This window comes from Anneissia japonica, unplaced genomic scaffold (genome assembly GCF_011630105.1).
Source record: "Anneissia japonica isolate Jap-2015-1 unplaced genomic scaffold, ASM1163010v1 scaffold4054_len1135799_cov195, whole genome shotgun sequence".
NCBI classification, from domain to species: domain Eukaryota; kingdom Metazoa; phylum Echinodermata; class Crinoidea; order Comatulida; family Comatulidae; genus Anneissia; species Anneissia japonica.
The window spans coordinates 1003971-1019029 of record NW_022694605.1 but is presented as its reverse complement, the minus strand read 5'-3'; the positions used below and the strand labels follow the sequence as shown (position 1 = coordinate 1019029).

At 33.8% G+C, this 15059-nt stretch overlaps 1 protein-coding gene across 1 annotated transcript in view; it reads left to right on the top strand.

Annotated features, from left to right (window-relative positions):
* LOC117101112 (WD repeat-containing protein 63-like) overlaps positions 1-14387 on the top strand; it is a gene marked incomplete in the record, with an annotated part of 18349 nt that extends 3962 nt beyond the window's left edge. The window contains 15 exon segments of the mRNA XM_033240998.1: positions 1051-1167; positions 2208-2319; positions 3455-3658; positions 4553-4732; positions 4929-5051; positions 6549-6622; positions 8155-8284; positions 8911-8995; positions 9451-9581; positions 10881-10944; positions 11083-11213; positions 11918-12122; positions 12243-12334; positions 13172-13291; positions 13506-14387. Of these exon segments, the coding sequence (XP_033096889.1) occupies positions 1051-1167; positions 2208-2319; positions 3455-3658; positions 4553-4732; positions 4929-5051; positions 6549-6622; positions 8155-8284; positions 8911-8995; positions 9451-9581; positions 10881-10944; positions 11083-11213; positions 11918-12122; positions 12243-12334; positions 13172-13291; positions 13506-13649 (1912 nt within the window).
* Positions 14388-15059: the final 672 nt, after the last annotated feature.

Below are 15059 nucleotides of genomic sequence, written 5' to 3'. Positions count from 1 at the left end.
GGGGGGGGGGGGGGGGGCGAGGAGACCACGGCCCCCGTCAGGGAGAGTGGCAACATGTAAAATAAAAGTGACACACCGCCAACAAAGGCAGCTGGATACCATGAAATTGATTAAGCACAATGAAAACTATAATAAAAGAAATATAAATTAACAAAAGTCATAATTAGTACGAATTAATTATTGTTTTATCACTATAGTATAATCAGTCCGAGTGACGCTATTAATATTACGTACTAAACTTATTTAATGCTATACTATCATGGCCTTATATACTTATCTTTTGTGGGCTATAATTGTACTTATTGTTAATATTCTCTAGATTATACATTAAATATATATATTAATGAAAATATAAAATTAAATATATACATTGCTGTTCAGGCGATAAGTATCTGAGACCTGTAGTTCTTATTGTTGTAATGCATCTTTAAGAACGAAACGTACAGTATATGTTTAAAGCATTCCGTACACTCATGATTAGATGTGTGTACGAGAGCACTATATAATTCCTAAAAATGCGTGTAGCGCATTGCAGGCATGGTTAATAAAAATATCAAGATCATAGTCATAGAGACTTCCAATGGTCTAGAACAGAGAAAAATTGACTCTTGTGAACAAACCAAATGTTTTTTTTTTTTTTTGTAGAAGCTAATCACTTAAAGAAATAATTTTTTTTATCTAATTGTAGATATCCTTTACATTAAGGCGAATACGCCGAGAGTTTGGAGCGCCAATAAAATTTTCTGATAGAGGGCCTGATGATGCAAAGGATGGCTATATTGAATGTACACCATACGAAGACAAAAACTTTAGCGTGAAGAAAATAGAGCTGGATAAATCAGTACAAGCTATTGGTGAAACTACTGATAGTGGTTCACAGACTGAATGGTATGTGCTTCGGGTTCATCCTCAAACTCATAAAAGAAGAATTCAAGCTGTATCATAAATTTACCAAAACAAAATGTCAATTAAATCCTATGTTTTTTTATGTGTATAATTTAACCAACAAATAATTTAATTATATAATTTTTAATATTTGTTGGTATTTAGGAAACATCCTTGTAATAAATTTACCCAGTATGCACCAAGGCAATTTGATGAAGAAGAGAAAAATAAACATCTCCAGTCTCATCAATTGAAGAATTTTATACAGAATGTGACCCCAAGGTATTGAAAATGAAGTTTTTTGCTATTCTCGGCTGGCTGTTTTTCTATTCACTCTCCCAATTGCTTATCTTCTTTGATGATGTCACACTACCAATGATTATAATGATAGTAATAATGATAACAATGGTAATGATAACAATGATGATACTGATAACAATTTATGATGAAAAAGCTGACATGACAGCAATGACAGAAATGGCAGTTACGTCAGCAAGGTTTAGCAACACTAATTTTGATACTTGCATGGAAGTTATTCTCTAACTCTGTCAAGATAATAAAAAAGAAAGAATGTAAGTTACTTTTCAGAGTTATGGTTTAGTTTCTGGGAGCTTTTGATGACATCTCGTCATTTTCGTCAGCCGTTTGAATCTGGTGGTTAACTGTCACATCAGCATTGATGTTCGTGTGATGACGTAGCAGGCTATTGTATATGGGGGGTAGCTCATATCCGCAATCTCGGTTTAATGGTGGCGTTCTCATTTTAATTTCTATAGCTTCTTTTATTTTCCTTTTGAATGAATTAGTCACTTTAGTTAGTACTTTGATTTTATTCCAATAAATGTTATGTCCAGTGATTTTCCAATGTTCCGCTAGCGCTGATAGCAATATGTTGAAATACTTTCAGAGTTCCAAAATACTAACTAAAGAGACTAATTCATTCAAAAGAAAAATAAAAGAAGCTAAGCTATAGAAATTAAAATGAGAACGCCACCATTAAACCGAGGTTGCGGATATGAGCTACCACCCATATACAATAGCCTGCTACGTCATCACACAAACATCAATGCTGCCGTGTCAGTTAAACGCCAGATTCAAACGGCTGACGAAGATGACGAGATGTCATCGAAAGCTCCCAGAAACTAAACCATAACTCTGAAAGGTAACTTACACTCTTTCTTTTTAAATTTTGATATTGTTTTATAAACTAGATCTACATTTAAATTAGGGTTAAACCATCCCACTGGACTCCATTGCAGGGGATAGATAATTATAGCCATGAACCTAAAACTAGAGAACAATAACGATATTATGTGATTTAGATTTCAGTTGGCACTGCAGCAGAATGAGATTATGGATGTGTTCAATAATGACTGGACAGTATTAGCGGATGAAGACAGCTCATTTGGTAGCAAGTCTGATAATCATCTTAAGGTTAGTTGTCAATTTTTATTATTAATTAATGGTGGAGAAACAGTCCTCTCCATTTACTTTATCTTACACCCCTTTTTTTTTGTTGAATTGCTTGATTTATTCTTTAAAATATGATAATATATTTTAGGGTTTATTTTTATATAAATTTTATTGCCATGTTACTTTGAGAGTAAGCAACTGAGCTTTTGTTATAGTGATTAAGTTCACTTTAAGGTTTCTGCCTGCTCCCTGAGTTGACTCTTCGTGTATGATTGTTTGTAATGCTCTTGTTTTTGGCGATAATCGAATAGTAGTAGGGGTCCCAAGTGTCCAGCAGGTTGCAGGAATCTCTCAGAAAATCGGATAGCCTCAGTTTCAGTATCAGTATACATTTATTCAACCAATCTCCCACACTCCTAAAAGAAATTAACCCATCTAATTCATAAAGTTTGCATATTTTTACTACTTTATTATCAATTGTCTCATGGAGATCAGTGCTGATCGCTGATCTCTACTATAATAGCTGGATTGCTCATCGACCAATCTTTGTACAGAAAAAAGTGAGGCCACCAACGCCATGTTGGAGGGCCTGTGTGACGTATCGGTTTAGACACATTTTAAAAAATTTTTCAATTTAATGTAAGAATATTTTCAAATCATCTAACCACTCGACGCGACTGTTTATGCAGTTTGCAAAAGCGCAGGCGAAGTCTGTTGCTATAGTGATGTCGCTTACTAACAACGCAAATCACTTCGCTTGTGCTTTTCTAAACTGCATTAGATGATTTGTCTAAACTGATACGTTACGTAAGCCCTCCAACATGGCGTTGGTGGCCTCACTAAAACCACCCAATGAGCAATACAGCTATTATAGTAGAAGTCAGTGGTGCTGATGGGTATCACCTTGGACAGCAAAATAAAATTTGATGTGTTGAATGAGCTCAATTAATCAATTATCCTGGAAGTAACTTCTTTCAACTTGGGACCCTGATAGTAGTAAATTTACATACCATATATAGTAAAAAGTTAAAGGCAAATTGAATAGATTTTTCTAGCTCGAACAACTTATCAAGGCCACATTATATTTAACTTAGTTGTTGTTGACTGTATAAAACAATATTGTTTGACAAATCTTTTTTAATTTTCTTTTTTCAAGGAATATCAGTCATTTACAGATATGCAGTTCAGCAAGGAGAAGACAATAACGTCAATAGAATGGCATCCCAGTATCAAGGGTGTAATAGCAGTAGCATGTGCAGAGAGAATGTTGTTTGATGAACGTATTGATAATGCGTCAAAGGTGCTGATGGCACCTTCTTTAATCCTCATCTGGAGCTTTAGTGATCCCATCCATCCACAGGTAATTATAGATTCTCATAATAAGTATAAAGAATACTTTATCTTAAGGCTTGTTCGCACTGGATTTAAAAAATGGTAAATTTAACCAGGGTAACTTTAACCAAAGTCATGGGTACATATCACCATTGTTCGCACTTGGATTATTCACGCGGTTAGTTTTACCATAGTTTTACCAAGATTTAACCTTGTGTATAAAAAATATTATTGAGGGCGCTAGTTTGTGACTTCAACTTCCGGTTTTGTTCGAGCGGTGTCAACATGGAAGAAGTTTTAACCGTGTTGCACGTTCGGATTGGACTTCTTGACCAGCGTGGTTAGTTTAACCAAGACCGTGGTAAGTTTTACTTACTCCAACTCCACTCCCTGTGAGTCCTAAACAATGCGACACTCTGTGCTGATTGTCAGTGGCACAATGCGACACTCTTTGCTGATTGTCAGTGGCACAATGCGACACTCTTTGCTGATTGTCAGTGGCAGTCTGAACGAATCGTCATTTTCAAAAATCTGTTGCGTGCGTCGTTTCGTTGTGTTCTACACAGAATCGGGTCAGCCGGAGACTGTCGCCCGCAGTGAGTGCCCGACTTAACAGTTAAGTTTGTTTCCTTTTAAAACTGTTACGGAAATTTGACACATGAATTTGTACCGGAGAGCAACCTTTGGTTTATGATGGCACTTTTCAATAGACAAACCAGAAAGAAGCATTTTTTGAGAGTGGCAAGTTTAAACTTGGCAAATCAAAAGCATGGATTTTGTTTGTGATTTTTTTTTTTTTTATTTGAAATAGACTTATAACAGATATGAGTCAAGCTTGATGAAGATAATAATGGTAATAAAATACTATTTCAGCTAGTTTAATATATTGCATTATGCCTATACTGCTTTTTTACATTTCCAGATTTTATTAGAAGCTCCAGATGATATTTTCTGTTTCAAGTTCAATCCCACTGACTCTAATGTGATTGCAGGAGGTTGTATCAATGGTCAGGTGGTCTTGTGGGATATTTCAAAGCATGTTGACCGTCTAAAAAATAGTCAACGAGGAAAGCAACCCAAGAAGAACACCATGACTAGCTTGGTAAATATTTCTTTTTTAAATTTTGTTTTCTTAAAATACCAGCATGTTTTATCCATAATTTGTTGTTGTGTGTACTCTTTCATTCATATGCAACTGTAGTACCTGTAATATACATTTAACAGGAATATCTTTTGTATGCAAACTTTTTAACAGTTTAAAAATATATTTATTATTATTTGTGTATTTATCATGTCAGCCTGGATTTGAAGATGAGAATACAGATAAGACGCCCATCATTCGCTACTGTGCTGTGTCAGCCATTGAGCACAGCCACAAGACGGCAATTGCAGACATCCAGTGGGTACCCGATCACATTGAGGTTTGTAATGTAATGGCCACACATTTGGTGTAATGTGTAAGAAAAAATTTGCAAGAAAAAAATCAGAGACTAGCTTCAAAAATTAGATTCAAATTGTATTAAAATGAAAAGGGTGGAAATAGCATAACAGCACCTATTATCATCATCATCAAACATATTAATATACCAAAGTGGTTTTTAACTTAAATTAATGCATCAAAAATTCTTGGTGAATCTTTTTGAATAAACTAAAAATTTTGACTTGTTAAAAGTAAAAGAAACATATGGAAAGCTTGAACAATTTTGTACACAGTGAGCATCCCTCTTTGTGTGAACACAGGCCTATGCCTATGCTAGACAGTCATACAAACAGCGTTCTTCTAAATCACTAGTCATTATATTCAAATCTTATTCTACAATTCAGCAGTTTAATTTTATCCAATAGTTTAAATATTTCATACAGAAGTTGCAACAAAATGACTTGGTGGCAGAATTTAAGCTGAATGTGTTCCCAAATCAGCAACGATCACCTTAGTCAGCCCAGGATGTGGCAAGTCCAGTGAGCTATGGGCCTAGGCTCCCTAGAAGGCCTTTCAAAACTCTTCATATTTTCAGTCTGAATGGAAATGTAAATCAAATCAACCTTAATCTCATGAATCTATGAATCATTCAAAATGTATATATTGTTATAAAAAGTATCTTATATTCTTACTTCATTACATTTTAGCCGATTTAATATACACTTTTTGACCCGGAAGAGGCATAAGCATAGGACTCTTATGAATGTTTATGTTTCTGTACCCACTAAACAAAATTGTGTACATCATCTTTGGTGACTAATTCAATTTTGTGCTTCAGCAAAGCATTTTATCTGCATTTAAGTGGGTACCTGCTAGGATTAAATGCCAAAACGCACTGATGTAGCTGCTGCAATATTATGGAATACTTTCCCAGGGAGCTTGAGTTTGTGTTCTATAGGCGTTAAATACAATGACCAGGGTAATGATAATGTGAAGCACATAGAGGGCTTATAATGCGCTAGATAAGTCTACCATATTATTATTATATTATTATTATTATTATTATTATTATTATTATTATTATTATTATTATTATTATTATTGTTATTATTATTATTATTATTATTATTATTATTATTATTATTATTATTATTATGTTACTAAAACCTACCTTAAGGTGAACTTAGACAATGGAGAAATTAGAGAAAAATTAAAAAAACCAAGTTAAGCTGAAAATAATATGACATTAAGGGGAAAATAACACAAAAGATATTATTATTAATATTATTATTATTATTACTATTATTATTATTAATATTATTATTATTATTATTATTGTTTATTATTATAAGTGGGTGATAAGACTGCCAATGAGGCTTTTCAATAATTATAATTTAAACAAACAAACCCTCATTGAGGTTGTTATAGTTTGATTTTTAAAAAAATGAATGTAATATCAATGAATTCAGATTTTATGTTGAATACTTTATTTTTTTAGCTCACAAGAATGGGAATCTTATGTGAAAATAGACAACAAATATGCTGCCAAATACTTACTGCTTCTACAGATGGGTAAGTCATTCAAATACATCTTTGATACTGATCTCTGTCCCTAATATATTTAGCTTTCAGTTGGTCCCAGACCAAAGGGGCCTGAGGTATGGCTCCTTTTTTAGAAAGAAAATAATGTTGAGATAATTAACAATGAATGAAAATATAATATTAAACTACATCCACATGTATATAATGCATCTGAGGTGCTAAAGATATGATATTGAATAGTATACAAATACAACATTGTTTGAGGTGAAATAGTGAGTAAAACTTTGTTGTTGGAGAATTGGGAAGCAAAGGGAGGTAGTCCCAATCATCCAACAAGGGAATTAGAATTCACTGCTTTACTGCAATGAAACCGTGTTGTATTTGTTTTACTATACCTCATAAATATTCAACAGCAAACCGTTTGTCTACATTAGCCTTTTCTACCTGTGAGGGTAAAATTACACAGTTTTGATATGTTTTGTGGTGCAGCAGTAGATTTTGGGTAATATGTTCTTCCCCCTTGTCCGAATAAATTTGGCACACACAGGGAAGTAGTTGAAACTGCTGCACTATGTGCCTATTGGCATTGACCACTGAGACGCTGTTGCTATTACCTAATTAATATTTATGAGGTATGGTGTTCTCTAATATCCCATAGTGTAGAAAATTGAGTGGTTCCTCGCATTGTGTGCCCCTCGTTTAGTTTCTGAAATGATAGCTAAATGAGTACACCCTTGGCCTTTATAATGACTCTTAGTTATATAGCATAATTTGTAATACTATATGGCTTCACTCTGATTATAGTGTATTGAAGGTACAAAGAGATTGGCTTTCATTGGATGAGACACCTTTTGAGCTAAGAGACTTATTTACTGTCTAGTTCATTCTACAGCTCATGTCATTTACAAACACATCTCCTATTAAATTGACACTGCTTAATGTCAGGTTCATTAAAAAGGCTGAAGTAATTGTGAAGCAAGTTTTCCCCCTGGAAAACTATCATTTTGGTCTGATAAAAACATAAATTAGTAGTAAATAATAGCTATCTGTCAATAAGCCTAGGTGATGATATATCTACATAGTAGTAAAAATAATAAATAATTGTAGAAATAACATTACAATAAACACTATTTGAAATATACATTGTCAAATACAACTGGTAGTGTACAAATTATTGTGTTTCTTTTTTGGTGCAAAGAAAAAATCTAAGTTTGGTGACTCTAAAATGTATAACATTCCCTTTGCCAAGAGATACAACATGTTTCTCAAGGTATCATTACCCCTTTCATCAGATCCATAAAGTGTCAATTCAGCATGAAGTGTAGTATACTGATCCATCCAATGCCACAATATCCTACCAGGTACACATATTCTTGGAAGGAGGGACACAAACATGGGTAAATATTTGACTAGGGACATAAGTGAAGTGCATAGCAAGACTTTCAAACCCCAATGTAGCCATTGTGCCAACTAATATAGGTATTAATAAAATAATGATGATTTGTTTAACTTTATACTTTCTTTCTAAACAATATTGTTTTAACAATTTTTTTCAAATTCAGCACTGTTGCAATATGGGATACTAGACCACCAAAGGGAGCAGCACCAGTTGATGATAATAAATCTAATGGACCTCTTGGTGTGCCATCAACATTCAAACATATTGATTTAACTTGGAAACCTGTTATTAAAGTAAGAAATTTTACAGAGTAAATTGCACAAAAAATGGTTGCATTCATTATTTACCTCTTACTTATAAAACATTGTTACATGAAAATGCTTTTATTGATTTATTCCATCAGAGCTTAAAAGGGACTTACAAAGATATTTTTTCCTAGAGGGATTTTTGATATTGGTAATAGAATCAACTTTAAAATCCTTTTTTGGCAATTTTTTATGAAGTTATAGGCCATTACGATTTACCCCTTTAGCAGTGTGACGTCAGCATAAGCTACTGTAACCAAAAATCGTCTTTCTAAGACCCTTTTACAGATGTATTGTTCTGTGAACAATACCAAAATATATCATAAGAATCATTTTTGAAATTAACTTGCTGATTTTGAAGTAACATAAAAATTATCAACTTGAACATAGAAATTAGTGTATTTCAAAAATGATTACCCATAATTTTACAGTGAAAAATGATAGAAATACTTCCAGTCACTAGAGGGGTTTTTCTTATTTTATCATTGTTCAGTATAACAATTAGGGTACACATTTTTGCTAAGAAAAAAACATGTGTTTTTGAATAACCGTTGAAAAACATGCTTTTTGGCCCGGCAGAAACAGGCCCTAAAAGATTATTATTTGCTTAACAGATTCCAATAAGCCGCATCGAAGGAAACGGTGATTATGCAGTCACATGTGTCAGTATTCAGGAAAGACAAGGAGACAGAACCATCCGTAAGTAAGGCCCTGTCCAGACTATCAAATTTGATTGGACAAAAACATGTGACAAGCCTAAATATGATCATGATAATATCACACCACATAGGCACATCATGACTATTTATATAGACATTCAAAGTTTTTGTCAAAGAAAATTTGATAATCTGGACAGAGCTAAAACTCATTTTTATACATTTATTTTAAATGAAATGTTCAGAAAATACAGTATATATGTTTTTTTTCTAATGTTGTATCTTGTTTAGGGCTTTTGAACATTAATAACCTTTTTTTCTATTAGTTTAATCTATTTAAAATTATTATTTTTTTAACTTAATTTTTAATTTCTTTATATATCTATATGGTTCTGCATAGGCCAATTATTATGTAAATGAAACACAAAATATAAATTATATTTGCCACAAAAAATTAGAAGATCTATCAGTCATAGACCACCAGAATTTATTTTACAGTGGAGAAGCAGTCTCGAGACATAGAAAAGCGTGAAAGTAACACTGGCATAGGGTCATCTATGAGAGGAGGATCAGCAAAAGAGAAGAAACCACTAGAGGGCGCCACAAGCAAATTCTTTGTTGGCACTGAGGTAAGATCTTTATAGACAATATTAACACATAGCACTGTGTAGTTGGTTGAAACTGGTGAGAACATTTTACCATGTGAGTTTAAACTAAAAAGATTGTTGTGTCTGAGTCCACCATGGTTGGTGAACATATTTTGGCACCTAGATACCCGGTAATAGATGCTGGCAACCTGTAAAGCCTTTACCCCTTTCCCTCAAAGAGTAGCAAGATTTAAAGTTAGCATGAGGATAGAGTGTTTACCCATATCAGCCCCACCATGGTTGGTGGAGTTCAGAAATTTATGGAAATAATTATAGCACCTCTAGATGCCGCTAAACGTTTTCAAAATCAATCTGAATTACTAAAATTAAGAATTGTAAAAAAAAGTTAAAATGTACATAGGCAATACACAATCAAGCGTTTGGGGGATTTTTGTGTAAAATGTATAACATTAAAACGTCAATGTGATTCAAACATTAATAATAAATGTGTTTACCAATGTGGTTGGGATGGTAGGTATCAGCATATATTAATTTTTTTTTTTAAAGTAATCTAATTGATTAAAAGTGGTCCGGCCAAAGTCGGTACGGTTCTCACAGCCCTGATACGGGAACCAGGTTTTGAGAGAAATAGTTCCAAATTTAAACTAACAATAAACAAATAAGACAGGAAGTCTAAAATCTGTAAATTTATGATAAAAAAAATTAAATGGAAAATATACTATTGAAAATACGTATCAAAGTATTAAAAAATATTTAACTAAAAAATTCATAAAAATAATAATTCCAACCTATTTTGGTAATTTTCTCATCATAATTTTAATATGTCTCATTTCGTGGAGAAACCAGACATTTTTCAGAACACTTAGTTCATATTGTCTGTATGAGGTAACATTTAGGTTGTGTACAGAAATTAGATAGTATAATGTGAAGTCTGAGTAAAAATTACAAGTAGTGCCTATGACAGATTAATTTAACAAAACAAAACTAAAATCATTTAAACAAATAATTGATTTCACTTTACAGATTTGTCAATCTTTTTCAAACTTGGCATAATCTTTAAGCATATCATACGTAGGCTTCACGGCGTAGTTGGTTATCATCTATTTTTTCAAATCTAAGCCATTAAAAGAATTTTAATATATAGTTAACACTCCAGCCTTTGTGGGTACCAGCCCACAAGAGGGTTACTCTGGCTAGTTTGAATGTTCAGACTAGATAGCCACTCTTATGACAAGCAGCCCTCAGGTCCTTATGCTGCTCCCTGAATCCTTTTGCTAGTTGAAGACACCAGATAAGTTTTGGGGGTTTTTTTTTGTTTAGGATGGAGAACTAGTTTATGCTGATTGGAAGTTAGAAAAAGATGTTGATTCAGGACGACTCCAGCGTGAGTAGATTCTTGTTTAATTATTGTGACAAATCATTTATTGTGTGGTGAATCTTAGTTCCATGTTATGTAGAATTGAAATGAATAAAGAAATGTAGGATTGGAATGAATAAAAAATGCAAAAATATTTTTTTGCAGCTCCCAAGCCTGAGTTTGCTAAACTCTTCCATGACCAGTGTATTACCACACTCCAGAGATCACCATTTTTCAAGGAATATCTTCTGATTGTTGGAGGATGGAACTTCTCTATATGGAAGGAAGGAGAGATGGTAAGACTGGTTTTCATATGTCAGTACTATAAATCAGCCAGCTTTCAGAAAAGTCAATCGAAGCTGTGATGCTCCTAAATATTACCTCTTAGGCAGATCCAGGGGTGTGCTAAGTGAGGTCATACACCATAAGCTGCATTGAATTTATATATTTTTTTGTGAAAATGTTAAATAGGTAATTGGAAATAAATTAGATTAAGTGTGATCTGCTCACACAGCCCATACTTTGAACTGGACCTGGGCCATAACAGAGCCTTTATTTACCGTATTTATTCGAATAAACGTCCCGGTGCGTCTATTGTTGGGAAGGGTTGTCGAGAGGGAAATATATTTGAGTGAGATGTTTACTCGAGGAAGGTGTTTTTGTGTTGTGTGTAAAATGGATACGTATATAAGAATGCCATTTAATTTCACTGTAACTACAACACATTACCATCAAAGTGTGTTATTATGTGATCATATAAAGGTTATTAATCTCAACCAGGTTTGAAAAAAATGTAATTCTACTGGAGTAGGTCATTAAAAGAAAGTGTTGAGAATGATGTTGCTTTAATTAGTTTTGTTTGCAGTCATTTAGCGGGGAATTTATTCGAGAATACCCTATTATTACGGTCCCAAAAATTTAGCTGTGCTTAATCATCGATTACTTCCAAGAACCTCAAATTTGTCTACATTTACATATTTAAATGTATTTTTAATTTCAGAGCGAGCCATTACTCTGCTCGGCTGCATCTGCTAAGAAACTGACAGCAGGCTTTTGGTCCCCTTCTAGACCTTCCGTTTTCTATATCGCCAGAGCAGATGGCAACATTGATGTTTGGGACCTTTTGGATAGAACGCATGAGCCATCTCTGTCCCAGAATATCTCTGCAGCTTCCATTACATCTATCTTTCCATGGGTTGTTAACAGTAAGTAAAGAAGCAAGATTATCAACAATTGTGTCAATCTACTCATAAATATTAAAAATTTTGTAACAAATATTTAAAGCTAGTCAATGAGATATTATTCACGTTTCTTTATATCTGTAGGTAAGCAGCAGTTACTTGGTGTGGCAGACAGTGTTGGGACACTACACATCTTAGAAGTTCCATGGACTCTCAGACATGCGCCCTCTGGGGAGGTACTGTATTGACACTTGTAATTCATGGGTTATAGTATTATGAGTTTAACTAGAAATAGCAATATCTGTATATTTTCAAGATAAATGTGTAGGAGCTGTGGGCATTAATATCATCAGAAAAAGGATGAGGCTGCGCATTGTGTATGATTACAAAGCTTTCAATTTAAGTCAAGGTACCACCAAGTGGAAGGGGATAAGCTTCCTACAGAGAGTCCAAACTCTTCCAGTCGGCCACGACTTTCCAGCCCAAAATGAAAACATTTTTGAAACAGTTTTTGGGTGTGATACAATTTATCAGTGCAACTGTTTATGTAGTCGCCAGGGGGCCACAAGTGCTTCACCCTGGGACCCCACTAGTAATTATGAGACCCCTATGTTAAACATGTTTGCACACATTTCATCTGAGTGTACATCTTTATAGACAGCCTTCAGAGGAAAACAAATGTTGATATAAGACACAGCACTTTTTCCCAGTTTTAAATATTCAAAAATCTGGATCTTAACCGTTTTTTGTTAAACATCCTTTCTGTGTCTTAGAAAAATCAGTTGTACAACGTATCAACATTTTTTTCCTTCAGAACCTGACTATAAAGACACTGCTATAACTTTCTGTAGTCATCTATACAGACTCTAAATACAAAGTTTATGACAGGTTAGCCAATCCCAGTTTTGTAGAGAACATAGGACAACAGATAAGGGAACCTAGGGTTGCTAGGGTCATGCTGTCGTCACCCATCTTAAAGCTCCCTATTGTTTCTGTTTTCTGTGAAAAGGGAAATACATTCCTTCTGTGCACATTTAACAATAATTATATCGATGTATTGTTTTGTGTTTCAGTTCAATAGCACACTCAATTACTTGGAACGCGAGGTAAAGCGACTGAATTACGTGATAACTCGACAAGAATTCAGACTTCAAGATAAGAGACGGATTGATGCTGAAGAAGCAGAGAAAAAGGTAAATAGACAATGCAATAGACACCCTCAACAAACTGTCCAATTGATTGGTTCTTTCTGTCACTTTATATATACAGACCCTTGATTAGGAAGCAGAAATTGAAATATTGAAATTAGTTTTTTAGTGATTATTCCAGAAAAACTGATAGTGTGTACAACTAAATGGGCATTTCCTCTCCCAACAAAACTCATTATGTTTTTATTTCTGTCACCAGCTTGCGAAGCCAGTTGAGCCTTCAATTGATGACAAAGAGAACAAACAGCGAATGCAGTTCCTGGATTATAAGGATGAAGAAAAGAAGTTTCTTCAAGAACTAGGTCTCTGGCAGGAACCCGAAGAACCACTACCAGAAACGTAGTTTGAATTGAATGGCGAGGTTGAATGATGTTGAAATAAATGCATAATCTAAAAGACCGATAAAACCTACAATACCGCAGCTGTTTCAAACTTGTTAATACTAGTGGCAGGTGTTTTTTTTTTACAGCTTACCGATGGACTACTGGCCAAATAGACTTCATTGACAGATGTTTATCTTTAGTTGTCAGTTTACCAACGTTGCAAACTTATTACTGTATTAATACAGATGTACTGTCTTTCATTAGCTAAAAAAAATTGGAAAATCAAATTCCATATTTCAATTGCCTAATTTGTATAAAGTAGGTTTTAACTTGTAATGAAAAACTTGAATAAGAAAAACAATGTTTAATTTAACAGACAATGAAATTTCTCCTTCCCTGTATTAGGCCCCGAAGTTAGCTGATAATTTAAAGATTTTTGTAAGAACTTGAAGAGGTTTCACCCTGACAACATGGCTTCATCAATTTTGCATGGCCATAAGAGCCTACAATATTAAGAATCCATTCTGAGGTGTGCAGTAAATATGTACAAAAAACATTTGCATTGGTTTCTTGTGGAGGCCATTTTATTGACTAAAACTTGTATTATTATTTGCTTTGTAATATCACAGAATACATGCGATAAATTTTGTTTATGAATATACTTGTATAGATATGTACATTAAATATTTTTGCCCTATAGAGCTAGTAATATGGTTGTGAATATTAAATTTAGTGGCAAATTAAACCCATTCTGATTTTCATTTTTATTTTCATGTAGCACTTACTTTATGCAGATGAGGCAGAGGAAAAGATAGTTATGAATATGTCTGACTGTCCTCAATATACAGAACAATTTTGCATAGCATATGATTATGTCACCACTATCCTCCAACAGTCTCACTGACTTACAGTTCATAAAAGCATTATTTTATGCTGTAGGCACTTTTCAGTACTAGCACTCCAAGTGGCACCATTAATATTATTAGGGAGATTACGCAAGCTTACGGAGATGGTAACAAATAAGTTTGCGTCATCATTTTATTAGTCAATCTGTCCCATACAGTAAGATATATGTCACAATGAAGGCAATCTATGACTTTTAAATGAATCAACTATCAGCTTGTATATGTATTGTTAAGAATGTTCCAGGCACAAATAACAGTACTTAAGATGACATATTTGTTATCGTTTTCGTTAGGTTGCAAAATATACAGAAAGGAAAATAATATATGAACAATTGAATTTTGGAAGTATAAAGACTCAGCCCCAAGAAATGGGTATATTGGGAGAAGACAAACATGCAACTGATCAAAAGACTCAACTTCTATATAATTGAGGGGGAGAATACTCTTAGTTCCAGGGGAACAAGGCAGTTTGGTGCAGTGACATGGGACCGGGAGCCATGTAAACCAAACTGTTATTTCAAAGGG